Source organism: Triticum aestivum, chromosome 5B (assembly GCF_018294505.1).
Source record: "Triticum aestivum cultivar Chinese Spring chromosome 5B, IWGSC CS RefSeq v2.1, whole genome shotgun sequence".
Lineage (NCBI taxonomy): Eukaryota > Viridiplantae > Streptophyta > Magnoliopsida > Poales > Poaceae > Triticum > Triticum aestivum.
This window is the reverse complement of record NC_057807.1, coordinates 417,724,955-417,741,282: the sequence shown is the minus strand read 5'-3', so window position 1 is coordinate 417,741,282 and position 16,328 is coordinate 417,724,955. Positions and strand designations below refer to the sequence as shown.

Below are 16,328 nucleotides of genomic sequence, written 5' to 3'. Positions count from 1 at the left end.
ATTCATTCTACGCCTCAATGGCATCATTTCATACTTAGTGGTCAGCTTGGTCATACGTAGCGGTTGCCCGGTCCGATGTTTACATCGTCCGATGTACACACAGGTCGCAGGAACATGAACCGGACCATGCTAAAGTCTAAAGATACGTGAGGTCCGCTAGTTACCCGCGTCCTACTTTGAAGGCCTCCCTCTCGCGCGGGCTCAGCTGTCGCTGCTTTCTCTAATTCTCTCTCGATCATATTCCGATGGGTCGGTTCAAGCTCGTGGTCGATTGGCTGCCATTGACCGACCAATGGAGACGGCCCGCCGGAGACATGTTCGAGCCGCCGGCCCTGCCTTCACGTCAGCCATCCTTGTGATCTTCGCCTTCACATGTGTGGAATCTAAACCGGCGCGGGCACGAACGCCAGAGCATGCGTCTGGACCGGCGTCTGCACCTGCCCATGCGCCTGCGTCTGGGCCTGATCAGGCGGCAGCTTCTCGTAAGTGCATGCACCGGTAAAGTTTAACATTGACCAATCAACGGAGACGGCTCGACGGAGACACGCTCCAGCCGCCGTCCTGCTTTCACTTGGCTATCCTTTGCTTTTCTTGTGCGGAATCAACAATGGCGCCAACGCCTGGACTGGCCCACGGTAGCTTCTATTAAGTGTAATGTGTGTGTTGATGTTGATTGTGTGCATAAATATGCAAAGGCCGTATATGCGCTCATTATGTTTGTATTCCTTTGATGTTTCATCTTTGAGTAAATAAAAATCCACCCTCAAGTGCGTGCATAGCAAACTACTCCCTCTGTTCCTGAATATAAGATGTTTTACTAGCAGTTCATGAACGGAGGTAGTAGGAGGGCAACGCGCGCACACAGATTACCGTTCCCGGCATGAAATTCTACATGTTCTTCTGGTTTCTTAATTGTTCGTTCAAAAACCAATGTTATATCTGATTTTTTTTTGTCCAAAGCCCATTTTAAATTTTGAGCATGTTGTCGTTTGTTTTTTACTCGCTTGCAATTTGCATGTGACTTCTTCTCGGAATAGTCGTTCGAAATCAGTAACGCCCGTGTTTTTATTTTTGAAATTAGTAACGCCCATGCTTAATTTGGCTGGCACAGACGCTCTGTTCAACTACAAGGAGAAAGACCCAACTGGGCCCGACAAATGGGCCAAGCTGAATAAGGGATGGGCTGCCTGTGGCGACGGCAAGAAGCAGTCCCCGATCAACATCCGCAAGGTGAAAATCAACAAGGACATGGGCCCTCTAGAGCAGACCTACAAGTTAAGCGCCTGCACACTGGAAAACCGCGGGCACGACTTCATCGTAATTCCTTCTCCAAAACCCCTACAATCCTTACCAGTATACGTATACTCCCTCCGTCCGGAAATACTCGGACAAGTATTTTCGGACGGAGGGAGTACTTGTTGTCGAAGATAGATTTTTACTTGTGTATAATGAAAAGAAATGAATGTTGTGGTCGTCGTCTTGTAGCTGCAATGGAAAGGTGGGAATGGCAAGTTGACGATCGAGAAGAAGGATTACGTGCTCCAGCAGGTGCACTGGCACGTGCCCTCGGAGCACACCGCCAATGGCACCAGGTGAGCATCCATGCCAGAGGGAGCACAACATCGATAGTTCGTAACAGAATTTCCCTTCAAAATATTCGAAACCTCAGTTCGGTCAGTACCCGGTTAAAAGAATGACTCAATCGGACTCATCGCTTCCTCACTAAACGTCTGGACTAACCGGTATACCTTACACCCGTCTCAAATACGAAGGCAATATAAGACTGCCCGACGCCCGGGCAGTGCTCCACGTCAGCTGCGGGCCCACCTGCAGGCACTGCGCCGAGAAGATCACGGCGCCTTGCTGCGGGGAGGTAGGCTGCCTGGACTCGCCCGCATCAGGGAGGAAGGCCACCGGAGCTTGCATCGCGCTAGAGACGGAGCTCGCGCGCGCCGTGGCCGAGCCGAAGCTCGTGCGCACCGGGGATGGAGCTCGCCGTGCCCAAGCCGGAGCTCGTGCGCGCCGTGGATGGAGCTCGCGTGTGCCCAGGCCGGAGCTCGTGCGCTCCGGGGACAAAGCTCGCGCGCGCCGCGGCCGAGCCGGGGCTCTCGCGCGCCGCGGCCGAGCCGAAGCTCTCGCACGCCCAGGCCGGAGTTCGTGCGCGCCCAGGCCGGAGCACGGCATGTCCGTTGTGCTAGCAACTGCCGTCGCGGTCGCGTACTCACCCAGCTGTGCGTGCTTGAGCTGGCCGCCATGCTCCCATAGCCGTGCTAGCGTGCTAGCTAGCTAGCTGTTAGCCGCCGCATCCGCTGGCCACAACCACTCGCTGGCGCAGCCGCTGGCCTCGTACGTACACTGCGAGCTCGCACGCAATGTGCTCGACGGAATGACTGGAAAAATGATAGAAGAATTTGAGGGGCGTGGTTATTTGACAGCAAATATGAGGAGTCAAAACGTACACTCCGGTTACTGTCCGGTTGTGTCCGCGGGCGTTTGAAGGTTCAAATTAGTAATGTCCGGCTGTAGACGCACTTACTGGCTAGCGGTGTCAGGACAGGTTCGACATGGAGTTGCACATGGTTCACGAGGACTCCAGCAAGGCGCGCGCCGTCGTCTCCGTGCTCTACTCCACCAAAGAGGCCGGCGACCCCGACAAGACGCTGACTGATGTACGTACGTACGTGCCTCCCCATGCAAAAATTCACGGTGTGAGCTTTAATTTGCTGACATAACATATGCGTGTATGTTGATGAAGCTGGCGCCATATTTCAAGAGGCTCGCCGGCAAGTACAACGAGAACGAGGATGTGAAGGAGCCCGTTGATCCGTCCGTCTGGGTCGACAAGGCCTCGAGCTACTACAGATACGACGGCTCCCTCACCACTCCGCCTTGCACCGAAGGGGTTCTTTGGAACATCCTGAGCAAGGTACGTACGTGCACCGAATAATTACTCTGTGTCTTTTGTTTAGCATGAGAGTGTATTACCGGCCGTTGAATTATCTGCCAGGTGAAACACGTATCAAAGGAGCATATCAAGATGATGGAGTCGGTGAGCGAGGTACGTTAATTTGATCGCGAAGCTAGCGAGCATGCTCGAGTGAACAGGAACCATGGTTCATCTGACTTCACTCTTGGAATGATCATTTGCATTGGTGAATCCATGATCATTTCCCCTTTGACGCAGAAACCTGAGCCAAATGCCCGGCCGGCTCAGAAAATCCATGGTCGAGTTGTTCGCTACTTCGAAGGCAAAGAAGCAAAAGATTGACCAGCAAAGGGTGTCAATTAAGAAAGAGAAGAAAGCTTAAGTAGGGGTAATTCTCTCCAGGGCCGTGGAGTTGTGGCTCCATTTGCCCTCCGATTCAGCTCGGAGGTTTGAGCCGAGCTTAACTATAAGCACATTCACCCTCTATAACTAAATATAAGGCGTGTTTGCAGTTCAAAAACGTCTTATGTTTAGTTGCGGAGGTAGTGCGGAATACTCACAAAAGGAAGAATTTCAGAATACCTTCCTTTTACGGTAGAAATTCGGGATAACTGGTGCAAAGTAATACACCTACGAGCCGATGGGTCAGTAATTTCATCTGCTGATATATATTTTTTGGCGGTCAAATTTCCATTATAGTTAAAGCTGCAGCTGTGGACGGCGAAACAGCGGACCCAATGGTGGATATCATGGATTTTCTTCATCTCTTTGCTGCTATGTTGCAGAGATGGGGGAATAGAGATGCAATTTTTTTTAACATGGGCCATATTGCTAGAGAGAGAAAAACTTTCAATATTGCACCTTGTATTATTTTTGTTGAGGTGTAAACCAATTATTGCTAGTAGAACTTTTTCATGAAAATGTATCATCATTTATGTATGCATTTCTCTATTGGACTGAGTGAAGGGCTCACCTGGTCGGTAGGGGACGTTTTTATGAAGATTTGATATGTTGAACAGAGATATCCAAAATATAGTTGGAATCCAAGGGATTCAACATTCAATGTGTGACCCCCGCAAAAAAAGGTTCAACGCGTGACTGGTTTAATCCAGTTACGAAATTAAAAATAAAAAATAAATTGACAACTTTTTGGCGGCACTCCAATAGTTACCGCCAACACCACTTGACGAGCAGTTAGCACAAAACATAAACGCGAAAAAGGATCATAACAAAGCTATTTTGTTTCCTAAACTAGAGCATAATTGGAACACAAAGATTTAATATTCAACATTTGATTAGTTTAATTTAGCTACCTAATTCAAGACCAAACTGAATTCCCCACAAAAAGAAAAAGACCGAAACTGAATTCACATCTTTTTGGTGGTATCTGGCCAGTTACCTCCAATAATTGACAAATAAAATACATAACCAAACAGACAGCCATTCTGTTTCTAAACTGGACTACAGTTGGAATCCATGAGATTCAACATTTAATATGTGACTACTTTAATTTGGCTACAGAATTCAAGACCTAAACTAAATTCACATCTTTTCTAATGGAATTCGAACGGTTACCGCCAATAATTGACAAGATATAACAGAAACAAGCATAGAGCTATTTTGTTTCCTAAATTAGAGTACAGTTATAATTTGGGAGATTACCATTCAGTATGTGAACTTTAATTCATTTGTGGAATTTAAAATCAAAACTAAATCTACATATGTTTGGTGGTGTCCACCGATCACCACCTACAATAGATAGTTTTTTTGTTCTTTTGCAAAACCAAGCACAAAACTATTTATATCCTAAATTGGAGTGCAATTGTAATCCAGAAGATTCGATGTTTTAATATTGTTGCATAATTCAAAATCAAAACTGAATTCACATCTTTTTGGTGGTATCCAAGTGATTACTACCAATGATTGACAGAACAACAAAACCAACCACAAGGCTATTGTTACTTAATTGGAGTGATGCCTGGGTAGAATATACTCCCCTGTCTCAAAATATTTGAAGTTCTAGGTTTATCCCAAGTCAAGCAACTTTAAGTTTGACCAAGTCTATAGAAAAATATACCAACATCTACAATAATAACCATATATAGTACGAAAATATATTTATGATAAAACATTGAGAATAATTTGATGTTTTAGATGTTAGAATATTTTTTCTATACACTTGGTCAAACTTAAAATTGTTTGAGTTAGGAACAAACCTAAAACTTCCAAGTATTTCGTAACAAAGGGAGTACACATTACTCTTTTGGTATTCCGTAGAGACTTCCCTAGTGGTAAGCATATACTCATCGCAGACCACGGAGAAACTATTCTAACAGAAATATACTAAATTCACAAGTATCTAAATTGTTCCAAAATAAACAGCCATGGAATGTAAAGTCATCTCAATGGATCTAAATTGGTAAATCAATAAATAGTGAAAAATAAAAAGAATCAAGTTAATACACGCACTGATGTTCATGTATAAGAGTTTCCATGCACAAAATTGTTCAATAAGGATAGAAATGTTTGAGGAGCTTCCAAGTACATCAACCAAATCAAAATAGTCTTATCAGGAGGAGTAGTCACCACACTATCAACCAGATGAACATGAATACATGATGTAAACAACATAACTTTAGTAATTACTTAAAATTGCTAAAAGGCATCCTCCATCAACAATGTGGATAATTCAAAGCAGGGTATATGACGAGGAAAAATGAAGTCCTCAATTATTTAATCAAAATTGTTTCAACAAGTTCTAGTCATCAAACCATCGACTAGATGAATATCAATCAACTAGACAACACAACTCCAAAGTTATTCAAGAGGGCTAAACATGCATCCTCCAGTAATGACAACAATCAAAATCAGGGAATATGGTAAAAAAAATGAAGTCCTCAATCAAATTGACTGAAGAATAAATCACACAGGGTCTCCTTTTATTCAATCCGCACTTTCCTGTAGTTGATGTACTTGAACTTACATATCTCCTCAAAGAAATCGTCAGCAGCATCATGGCAATTCTTCATCTGTGAGATTCGGATGACCATTGACTGGAGCTTGACACTGTACTTCACAAGCGATTCAAGAGTGCTCAGCTTCTGTTCAGCATTGAGAGGCGAGCGCACCGTGATCAAAAGCTCTTCCAAGCAAGGGATGCAGAACCTTGAATCCAACTTCATTGAGAAATCACAGGAATTAACCATGGTCACACAAGTCATGCTAATATTAGTATATGATGTTACAATAGAGCAATAAAGGCGGCGTGCCACTCACGTTTTTCAGGCTGTTTTTCTGGCACAGAGCAGCAAACATGGCACCATGGATCTCAAACTTGGTGATCTTGGGGTGGCCGTTGAAGAAATCGACCAAATCGATCTCTGGGAACGGCTGGAGCACATCAAAATCACCGCAGAATTCAATCTTCATCACAAGGTGCTTCACCTCGCTCGCACACTGCAACACCGAGCTGACGGCGGCCCAGCTCCACTGGACACCGCGCAGCGAGAGGTATTCCAGATCTGGGAGCCTCCCGGTGTCCACCTTATACACCCTCCCTGCATCATTTTCATCACAATTCACGACATGATTTATTGCATCCGGACAACACAATCTTGCAAAGTTATGACGATGCGGCAGATGATTCGAAATCGATCTCGATTTCGAGGTATGCTGCGCACCTGTGCTCTTGGCGATCGATAGGCGGCGGAGGTTGTGGCCGCCCCGCAGACTGATCCAGGTGAAGCCCTGGGCCTCGAGTGACTCGAGGCGGGGCGCGGAGAGCAAGAGCGAGCAGTTGCCGCCGCCGAGGAAGTCGAGGCGGCACCGCTGGAGCATAGAGAGCTGGATGGATACATCGCCAGAGCAGTCGCAGCCAAGCAGCGACAGGTCGGTGAGGTTGGGGCACGCGGCGACGGTCTCCGTGATCGCGGTATCCCGCAGCGGCGCGCCCACGATCTCCAGCACGCGGAGCTGCTGCAGCCGGCCCCACGCCGGCGCGTTGGTCATCAGCACCCCCCAGAGCCTCAGCTCCTCCAGACCCGTCGCCAGGGCGACGCAGTCCAGGTGACCGCCGCCCGCCGCCTCCTTGTCGGCGGCCGCGTCCATCCGCAGCTCGAGCACCCGGAGCGATGCGCTCCGCATGGCGAGCCAAGCGGGGAGGCGGGCCATGGAGAAGGGGCAGTAGATGACCAGCTCCCTGAGCCGCGAGACGGCGGCCACCATCCGGCCGATGGCCTCGTCCGCGGCGCCCCCGCCCACGGCGGCGGCGTCGAAGGCGTTCCGCGGGAAGAAGAGCGCCGGGAGGTAGGGGACGCAGTCGCGCCAGCGGCGGCAGACGCAGGCGCACGCCGCCACGTCGCGGACGTTGCTGAGCATCGACAGGATGTGCTGCACCACGCCGTCCGGGACGGCGTTCATGTCGCCGCCGCCGTCGCCCCAGTCGTCGCACTCCATCGCCATGGGTGGCGGCGGATCGGACAGATGGTCAGATCAGCAGGCGAGTGTTGTGGGGGAGGGGGGGGGGGGCGCGTCTGCCTGTGGGGAATGAGGGGGGTTTGAAATTTAAACCGGGAGGAAAGTGGGAGGCTGCGTCGGGAGCCCGCCCGTTGTGAGGCCAAAATTTTCAAGTTTGGTGCGGCGTTCGCTCGGATTCGGGAGGTTTCGCGAGTTTGAAATGGGGCAAGGGTTTCCTTGGCTGTTTCAGGGGTAGCGGCGCGGCGCGGCGGCGGCGTGCAGAAATTTTAGGTCATTCTTGAGGCTGGGCCATGGGCCTGAACCGGCTGCATTCTTCTGTACAAAACTAGCTACCGAATGCCTAATGCTCAGAAGAAAAAATAACTACCGAATGCCTTCTCTTTTTCTCTCTGATGAATGCCTTCTCAAACGTGGCTCATTCTAAAGAAAACGTGGAATGCTCTGTCTCAAAAACAAAAAAAAAAACTAAGTATCCCCTCAAAAGGAATTCTTGGGAGCTGAGAGGATGAAGAAGGGGTTGATGACCGGCTAACCTCAACGGCGACCTAATAGCCAGTTGTTCAATGCCGGCGTGTCTTGGACTCAAAGAAAATGCCTAACAAATAGTCCCGACTTGAAGCCACCAGTGGTGGCAGATCTGTGACGCGTGGAAGTGGGGGACGGCAAAGAAGAGAGAGGGCAACCATGCAAGAAAGACAAAAAGGGAAAGTGACGAAGGAGACCGCACGACAGAGCGGATATGAACAAGGATGGATGAGAAAGAACACAAGTGTATGTGTTGTTTTAGTATATCTTCTATGTGTTTTTTATGATGTTTTGTCATGTGTTGGTATTGTGAATTTATGATTCTCATAAGAAAACCGTGTCATGTCGGTGGATCATGCATAGGATGTCAGGATGTCGAATCAATGTGTTGTATTAAGAATCTGTGCAACTAGTTGTGCATCCTAGACAGTTGTGTGCGCATTATCTCATGGACAAAAAGTTTTACGTATAAAATACATGTCTGCGGGCGCTTTCAAAAGCTATGTAATAATACATGTCTGCATGTGAAGCACTAGAAAGAAAGAAAAATTGACAGAAGCACATATTCGGTTAGGGTGGGACCGAATAGGGATTTATGAAACCTTACAACCATGTTGTGACTATATACTCAAAAGAACTATAATAATTGTTTATGCACTATGACTATAGAACCCATAATTTACCAGACTTCTATCTTTAGTGTCATGCCATTTCTCTTCTTTTTTTCAAATGCAATGACATTCACTGCCACCGCAAGCCTTTTGCATTGTCACTATGTGTTGTGATATAAACCCGATAGTATTCATGATGGGGCACTGCACAAAACTTTTACCAAAGTTCGGGCCCTGACTATCACGGTAATACCTACACCTACTTTGATGTGTAATATGGATATATCCTCGTATGAGAACTAGGGTTTGGTGTGCAATGGTGAGATCGCTAGGATCAGGTAGCTATGGAAAGGTCGAAGAGGGCCGCACAGATGCCTCTTCTCTTGCCTTATATAGGGGGCTGAGGCTAGGGTTTACATGTATCCGGGTAGGTTATGATCTAGCTTAATCCTACAAGATTGCACCGGGTCTTCTAGATGTCTTTTCTTGTACGTCAAGTTTGATGATGCGCTACAGTGTGCATCGTGAGCCTGGGCCACCCGTGGCCAACGGGCTAAATCCTATTTCCGCTGGTACACCTCGAGGGCATGGCATCGTCACTCTGAGGCGCACCCAGAAAGTGATACAAACAAAGTTGTTTCCCATAGTGCTTTCTATAAATGTTTTTCTTATAAAGTGAAACATCCATTACCTCTAAATTATGCGCCAACTAAGGGTGCATATAGCCACGTATTACACGACTGTACACCCCTAAAAAGAAAAATGGAAATTGCATGTTATGGTAGGTTGCCAACCACAAATACATGGTCTCTATGCCAAGTGCTACCAAGAGAATGTCCACAAGCAATAGCAAATACACGTTGGTGAGTGGTAAAGGAGTGTACTCATCAATATGACGCCTCCATTAAGGAATACGATTTGCATTGTTGTTGCTGCATTAGGCCAGGGAGGCCAGGTTGTGTACTCCTGGAAGTATGTACTCCCGCTCATCATATACCACATAGAAGAATCTTTTATACATCTTTATTATTTTTAATATACTTCATTAATAATTAGTAGATACCCAAAAGAGAGGTTGTGCTTTCGGTCTTCCGTACGAGGGATCATTCGTGGGCAGTTCACGGGATCGTTCATCTACGGTACGAGGGACTCCAAGTACGGTCTACACCGACTCGTCTTTTGCCGCTACACTCTAGAGTCGGAATGATCGTGATCCAAACCTTATATGCATCTTCATATTGTTCCTGGATGATCGTAGGGCATTTTTTTGTTTTCTACTACGTTTCCCAGTGGTGGCATCATAAGTGGTTCTATGAGTAGATGCATGTTTTGATCTAGATCACATGTGGATGTGAGGGTTTGATGTTCTTACTATGTGTTCCCTCGAGTGTTGCTTCGGTTCAGTTCAGTGGTGGCATGATGTAGCTTTGTACAAAGTTCTGACAATCGATCGGCTCTTGCTGTCGACGATCTGCTAATAGTTCTTTGGGCTTCATCATAGTCAAGAATAGTGAACCGTTGCAAACACAACAGGGCGATGAAGATGAACGATCTTCTAGGGGGTCATGCATACTTGACTAGTTTAGTGTGGGGCTAGAGATTTTTAGTTAAGTCCCTTCCCTCACACACCTCAAAAGTTAATCTAGCAACAAGAATTATCGCCTTGATTGTGTATGTAGGTAGCCAGTGTTATCCGGAAACCCTATAAGCCACGTAATTAAAAAAATTCAAACCGGTTAGAGGACGTCTAACTTGATTTCGCAAGTTATTATATGATGTGGCATAGCCTTCATCATGATAATGAGTTTATATGTGAGTTGATTATATGTTGTAATGTTAAGTGGCCTGCACATCACGGCATGATGTCTCGAGCCACGGGATTGCCACTTTATAATATAATAGATGCAGAGATAGCCTACAGGTTACAGGTGATGGTGGCAAGTGTACACGGAAGACTCGGAGCTTCACTAGGCACCGGGAGGAGGTGCTAAAATTTTCGTGGCACGACACCGTTTTCTAAAATTGGTGCCACAACAACGTTTTTGAAACAGTTGTCAGGTCAACGTTTACTGAAATTGCCGCCATGGCAGCGTTTTTGAAACGGCTGCCACGCAATGATTTTTCTACCGCCACAGCGATGTTTCAACTAAAGATTCAAGAAGACCGTGAAGACTTCCCGGCGCCCAGGGCTATACCATATAACACTATTATGAATTGCCTAAGATGTTTATCCCTTTGTTGTTTGCACCCTTTGATTGCATAGTAGTCAATTATTAGGGTGATCTCTCACAGTAAATATCAAGTTAAAATGTGCTCTTCCAAGTGTTGCGTTCGTTTATAACACATAGCATTCTGGAGTGCATCATGTGCACATGAGTACAAACGGGTTGTGAGGTGTAAGACGGGGATGGCTAGACCATGTATGCAGATAGCACTTGGTTGTCTCAAAGTTCTGGAAGAATTGTTCTGAGCTTGGAGCATGAAACATCGAAAGATGAACAAGAGTCATATGGAGATATGATCGGCAAAGATTCGCGTACCGGTTGAAGTTCACGTCATCAGTGATATCCACATCAATAGCTGTGAATCAGATCAGGGTCGTGAATCACTTAAAATCATTTATGGGAGATATTGCTTTGAGTGGGAGCACAATTATGTATGAGTTAATTAAGTTTAATCACTAGTGCAAATTAATTATGGACAAATTCTATGTGTAGCTGACATTATAGTTGTAGAATTATGGCTCATGGTTCCACCTTTGTTGTTAAAATTGATTAGATGTTATTTATCTTGTTGAATATTTATGATTGAGAGGAACGTCCTCTAAAAATGCCAAGAAGGATTTTGTCCCACTGCATGTTTACAATACTCTCTTGCTAATGCTATGGATGACGAGACTCATGTCCTTTAATCCAAAAGGCTAGAATTACATTATGGTTTGCTTGCTTACGAGAAACCGAAACTTCAAAATGTTTGGGATAATTATGTGATATTCTTGGAAATGAAAATTGTTTTCAGAAACAAACATAGGTTAAAAGATATTTGATATCTAAAGTTTTTTTTGTTTGCAAGCTCTAGTGAAGTGTTCATGTGACGTCCGGATAATTAAGCTATAGTGAACCTTTGCAATTGATGCCACGTCACCTCGGTTACTGCTGATAAACTCGCGTTGATTAGAAACAGATTCAAATTCAAATTCAAAATCAAGCAAGCAATATAAGTTTTCAAATATTAAAACTAAAATGTTCGGAATGAACCAAATAATGCATAGGTAATTATGGTGGAGAAACCACACCTTTATAAAATATTTAAATACTATAAGATGAATAAAACTATTGCAAAACTATTATTTAAATATTTTTTAAATATTAAATAGTTACGAAACTATTTTAGTTTGAGTAGCAAGTTCATGTGGCAGTGGCATATTTGGTAACATCAAATTAGGTGCCATTTTGGTATTTTGCCGAAACAAAAATAAAAGGAAACTAAAAGAAAATAGAAAAGAAAAATAAATAAAAAGGAAAAACAAAACAAAACAAAAGAAAGACCCTCCTCTTCCCTGGGCCAAGTGGGCCAGCTGGCCCACCCCCAGGCCAGTCCAGCTCTCCCCCGGCCCAACCACGCCTACAACCCCCTACTACTGAAACCCTAACCCACTCGCTTCCACTCCCCCACGTCGCTCTCCCCCCCCCCCCCCCCCCCCCGATCCAAATCGGATCGGGGCACTCATGCATTGGCCCAACGCCGCCGCTCGATGCCGCCCGGATCCCGTCGTCGGACTGTTGTCTCCGGAGCCACCTGGCCGGACTGCCTCCTCGCCTCCTCATCCACCTCCTCGCTGGTCGCATCGCGCCTCGCCGCCCCGATCCCCTGCATCATCCGTGAGCGCCTCCCCCTCTCCCCTCTCCATCGCCCGTTCCGGCCACCGCGCCGTCGCGCGCCCCTGACCCTCACCCGCAGATACCACGCCTAGGGCTCGCCGAGCCCCACCGCGCCCGCCACGCCCCGTAGCCGTCGCTGGCCACACCGCGGCCCTGCTCTCCACGTTCGGCGCACCACCGCACGCCCTCGCGCTCGCGCCCTCGTGCTTGGTCGTTGTACCCTGCGCCCGCCAACCGCAGCGACCCGCCCCGCTCCCGCTCCGCCTACCTTGCCCCGTCGCGCCGTCTGCCATGCCGCTCAAGCCTGCCTCGCCGTGGCCTCGCCGTGGCTTCGCCCCCGACGCCTTGTCACTCGCCACGCCCGTGGCCGTTTCCCCCTGCTGCCTACTGCTTCAGCAACCGCGCACCGCATCGCCGCTCGCCTAGCGTCACCGATGCCCTCTTCACCCGACTGCCGCCATGCCTCGCGCGCCGCTGCTCCACTGTGCCAAGACCCCTGCCCGTCGCCTCGCTCGCTACGCGCCGTCGTCGGCCGCCGCAGTCGCCGCCTGGGTTCGCCCGTTAATGGGCGCCCGTTTCGCCGTCGCTCGTTCGAGTTGTGCCCGTCGCCCACGCCCACTATGGCCCCAGGGGCCTATGACAAGCTGGGGCCCGCCCCTGGGCCTATGAGAAGTGGGCCCCTGCCCTAGAACGGTTAGAAAAATAACAATAATAAAAATTAACTAATTAAATTAAGTAGTTCTGTTTATAGTTAATTAACCTAATTGATCTGTTTAGTTGGGCTAATTAGTTGTTAATTAAATAAATAGGTAATGACGAACGGGTCCCACCTGCCAGGGTTGACCTAGTCAACCTTTGGTCCTGCTAACATCATGATGACATCACACTGACATCGTAATTGCAATTTCTAATTAAATTAATTCTAAAAGTGAATTAAAACTTGGAAAACAATATAAAATAAACCGTTAGTCAGATGAAAATACTTTGAACATGAAAGTTGCTCAAAACAACAAGATGAATCCGAATATGCAGTTTGTTCATTCGCCACACGTCCCTAGCATAGCGAACCTGTGACTGTCCCCCTCCGGACCATGCGTCCGAAAATGCCAAACACCGAGGATACTTTTCCGGATGATTCCCCCTTTGCCGATATCACCTATTACCGCGTTAGGGCACACCTAGCACCACTCATTGTCATGCCATGCGTCATCATGCATATGTTTGCATTATATTTATTTATTTTACCCCCTCTTCTCTCGTTAGACACTGTGACTGACGCCGCAGCTACCCTGTACGATTACGGTGTTGACAACCCCTCCCTCTCGACTGAGCTTCCAGGCAAGTAAACCCCCTTTGATCAACCAGATATCACCCACTCTCTTCTCTCTTATTCTGGCATTAGATTTGCTACTGTTGTTGATTCGATAGCTCCTACTCTGTTGCATAGCCTGTCATTGTTGCTACAATTGTTGATACCTTTACCTGCAATCCTACATGCTTAGTATAGGTTGCTAGTTTATCATTAGTGGCACTACATTCTTGTGTCTGCCATGCTATACTATCGGGCTGTGATCACTCGGTAGCTGATCATGGGTATATACGTACATACATACATACATACATACATACATTACAGGTGGTGACTAAAGTTGGTTCGGCTCGTAGAGTACCCGCGAGTGATTCATGGATTGGGGCTGAAAGGACATGTTTTTCCCGACGGCCCTTGATGTCTACTACACAACTTTATTCTTTTAGACTCGTGTTGGGCCTCCAAGCGCAGAGTTTTGTATGACAGTAGCAATTTTCCCATAAGTGCATGACATAAGGTTTACCAGTGTAAAATTATTTGTACTAGGTTATAGAGCTAGTTCATTTCTACTTTTCTAGTGTAAAATTATTTGTACAAGGTTATAGAGCTAGTTCAACTCTAGTGTAAAATTATTTATATTAGGTTATAGACCTAGTTCAATGCTAGTGTAAAATTATTTGTACAAGGTTATAGAGCTAGTTCAACTCTAGTGTAAAATTATTTATATTAGGTTATAGACCTACTTCAACGCTAGTGTAAAATTATTTGTACTAAGTTATAGAGCTAGTTCAGCTCTAGTGTAAAATTATTTGTACTACGTTATAGAGCTAGTTCAACTATAGTGTAAAGTTATTTGTACTAGGTTATAGAGCTAGTTCAATATTGGTATAAAATTATTTTTACTAGTTTATAGAGTTAGTTACACTCCAGTGTAAAATGTTTGTATTAGGTTATAGAGCTAGTTCAATTGTAGTCTAAAATTATTTGTACTAGGTTATAGAGCTAGTTCAAATCAAGTGTAAAATTATTTGAACTAGGTTATAGACATAACTCAACTCTAGTGTAAAATTATTTGTAATAGGTTATAGAGCTAGTTCAACACTAGTGTAAAATTATTTGTACTAGGTTATAGATCTAGTTCAACTCTAGTGTAATATGAGTTGTACTAGGTTATAGAGTTAGATCAATTATAGTGTAAATTTTTTTGTAATAGGTTATAGAGTTAGTTCAACTATAGTGTAGAATGATTTGCACTAGCTTATAGCCCTAGTTCAACGCTAGTGTAAAGTTATGTGTACTAGGTTATAGAGCTAGTTCAACTCTAGTGTAAAATTATTTGTACTAGGTTATAGAGTGTAAGTGTACATAAGTCGTCCCTTTTTGTACCCCTTACTTGTGCACGGGCAGTTTTAGCTGCACTTGTGGTGAGGCTTGACGGGGCAGTTGAAGGCAAAATACAAGACGACATTCAAGCCAGTAAACACAAAGGAGAACACAAGCTTGACCCCCGGCGAGATCCTTGCCGGGGCAGCTTGCGAAGCACTGACAAGACCACCACCCTTGAGGTTGAGAGCTTTGACACCATACAAAACGTCAAGACTAAGACTCGGGGACACATGCGTAGTAGCAGGCAGATCTTTGTGAAGACTGGTGGCATGGAGATCTTTGTGAAGACTAGAGGACGAAATCCCTGACAAGGCCCTTACTGGGGACGACTTGCAAGGCCCCGGCAAGATTCTTGCCGGGGACGACTGCGATGCCACAGCGAGGCTCGCACACAACAAGATTCCATCGCCCTGCGACCGTTCCAGCACAGTGACCAGCCTGCAAACTAGGCAAGCACCTGCATGGTAGCATGCAAATCTTCGTGAAGATCCTGCCACCACTCCAATGTAGCGGCTAGCCAGTCAGCTTGGAGCTGCATGCCGCATTATCTTGGATGCGTGTCGAGACGGGGTGAGGCGGTGACAGACGGGACGGGTTCTATTTCCGTCCTCGATAAAGTTAGAGGGCACGTAAGCAACACATTTAATGCGTTTTGTCCTACAACGTCAGTGATAAGCATATGCGCTGTAGCTACTTTACACCTTCTCTATGCCACTATGGCGACCCTAGGACATATAAAAGGAGGCCCAAGGCGTACTGGAGAAGGATTCGAACTTTTTGGACTGGGCATACATAGCAGCTAGTCGAAGCCCAAGAACACTAAATACACACTCAATGCAGGACTAGGGTTTATGCTTCTCAGCATCCCGAACCTGGGTAAAAATCCATCGCGTTGATCGCTGGACCTTCTCTTTGCGCACCCCTCTCTCCCGCCAACCGTAGAAGGGATCCTTGTGATCCCATAGTGTCGTTTCCCCGACATAGAGCTAGTTCATCTCTAGTGTAAAATTATTTGTCTTAGGTTAAAGAGCTAATTCAACACTAGTGTGAAATTATTAGTACTAGTATATAGAGCTAGTTCAACTCTAGTGTAAAATTATTTGAACTAGGTTATAGAGCTAGTTCAACTCTAGTGCAAAACTGTTTGTACTAGGTTATAGAGCAAGTTCAACTCTAGTCTAAAATTATTTGTACTAGTTAATAGAGCTAGTTCA

General features: G+C 46.1%; 2 protein-coding genes across 2 annotated transcripts; one reads left to right on the top strand and one right to left on the bottom strand.

Annotated features, from left to right (window-relative positions):
* The first annotated feature begins 226 nt into the window (after positions 1-226).
* On the top strand, positions 227-3,882 carry LOC123116272 (alpha carbonic anhydrase 7). Its single transcript, XM_044537255.1, has 7 exons — positions 227-482; positions 1,112-1,317; positions 1,486-1,592; positions 2,558-2,669; positions 2,756-2,926; positions 3,008-3,058; positions 3,185-3,882. The coding sequence occupies exons 1-7, from the start codon at positions 293-295 to the stop codon at positions 3,266-3,268; spliced, it is 921 nt and encodes a 306-aa protein (XP_044393190.1). The 5' UTR covers positions 227-292; the 3' UTR covers positions 3,269-3,882.
* A 1,748-nt stretch (positions 3,883-5,630) lies between these two features.
* On the bottom strand, positions 5,631-7,470 carry LOC123116271 (F-box protein At1g10780). Its single transcript, XM_044537252.1, has 3 exons — positions 6,607-7,470; positions 6,203-6,483; positions 5,631-6,102 (listed from the first exon to the last, which is right to left on the bottom strand). Exons 1-3 carry the CDS (start codon positions 7,385-7,387, stop codon positions 5,866-5,868), a joined length of 1,299 nt encoding a protein of 432 aa, XP_044393187.1. The 5' UTR covers positions 7,388-7,470; the 3' UTR covers positions 5,631-5,865.
* Positions 7,471-16,328: the final 8,858 nt, after the last annotated feature.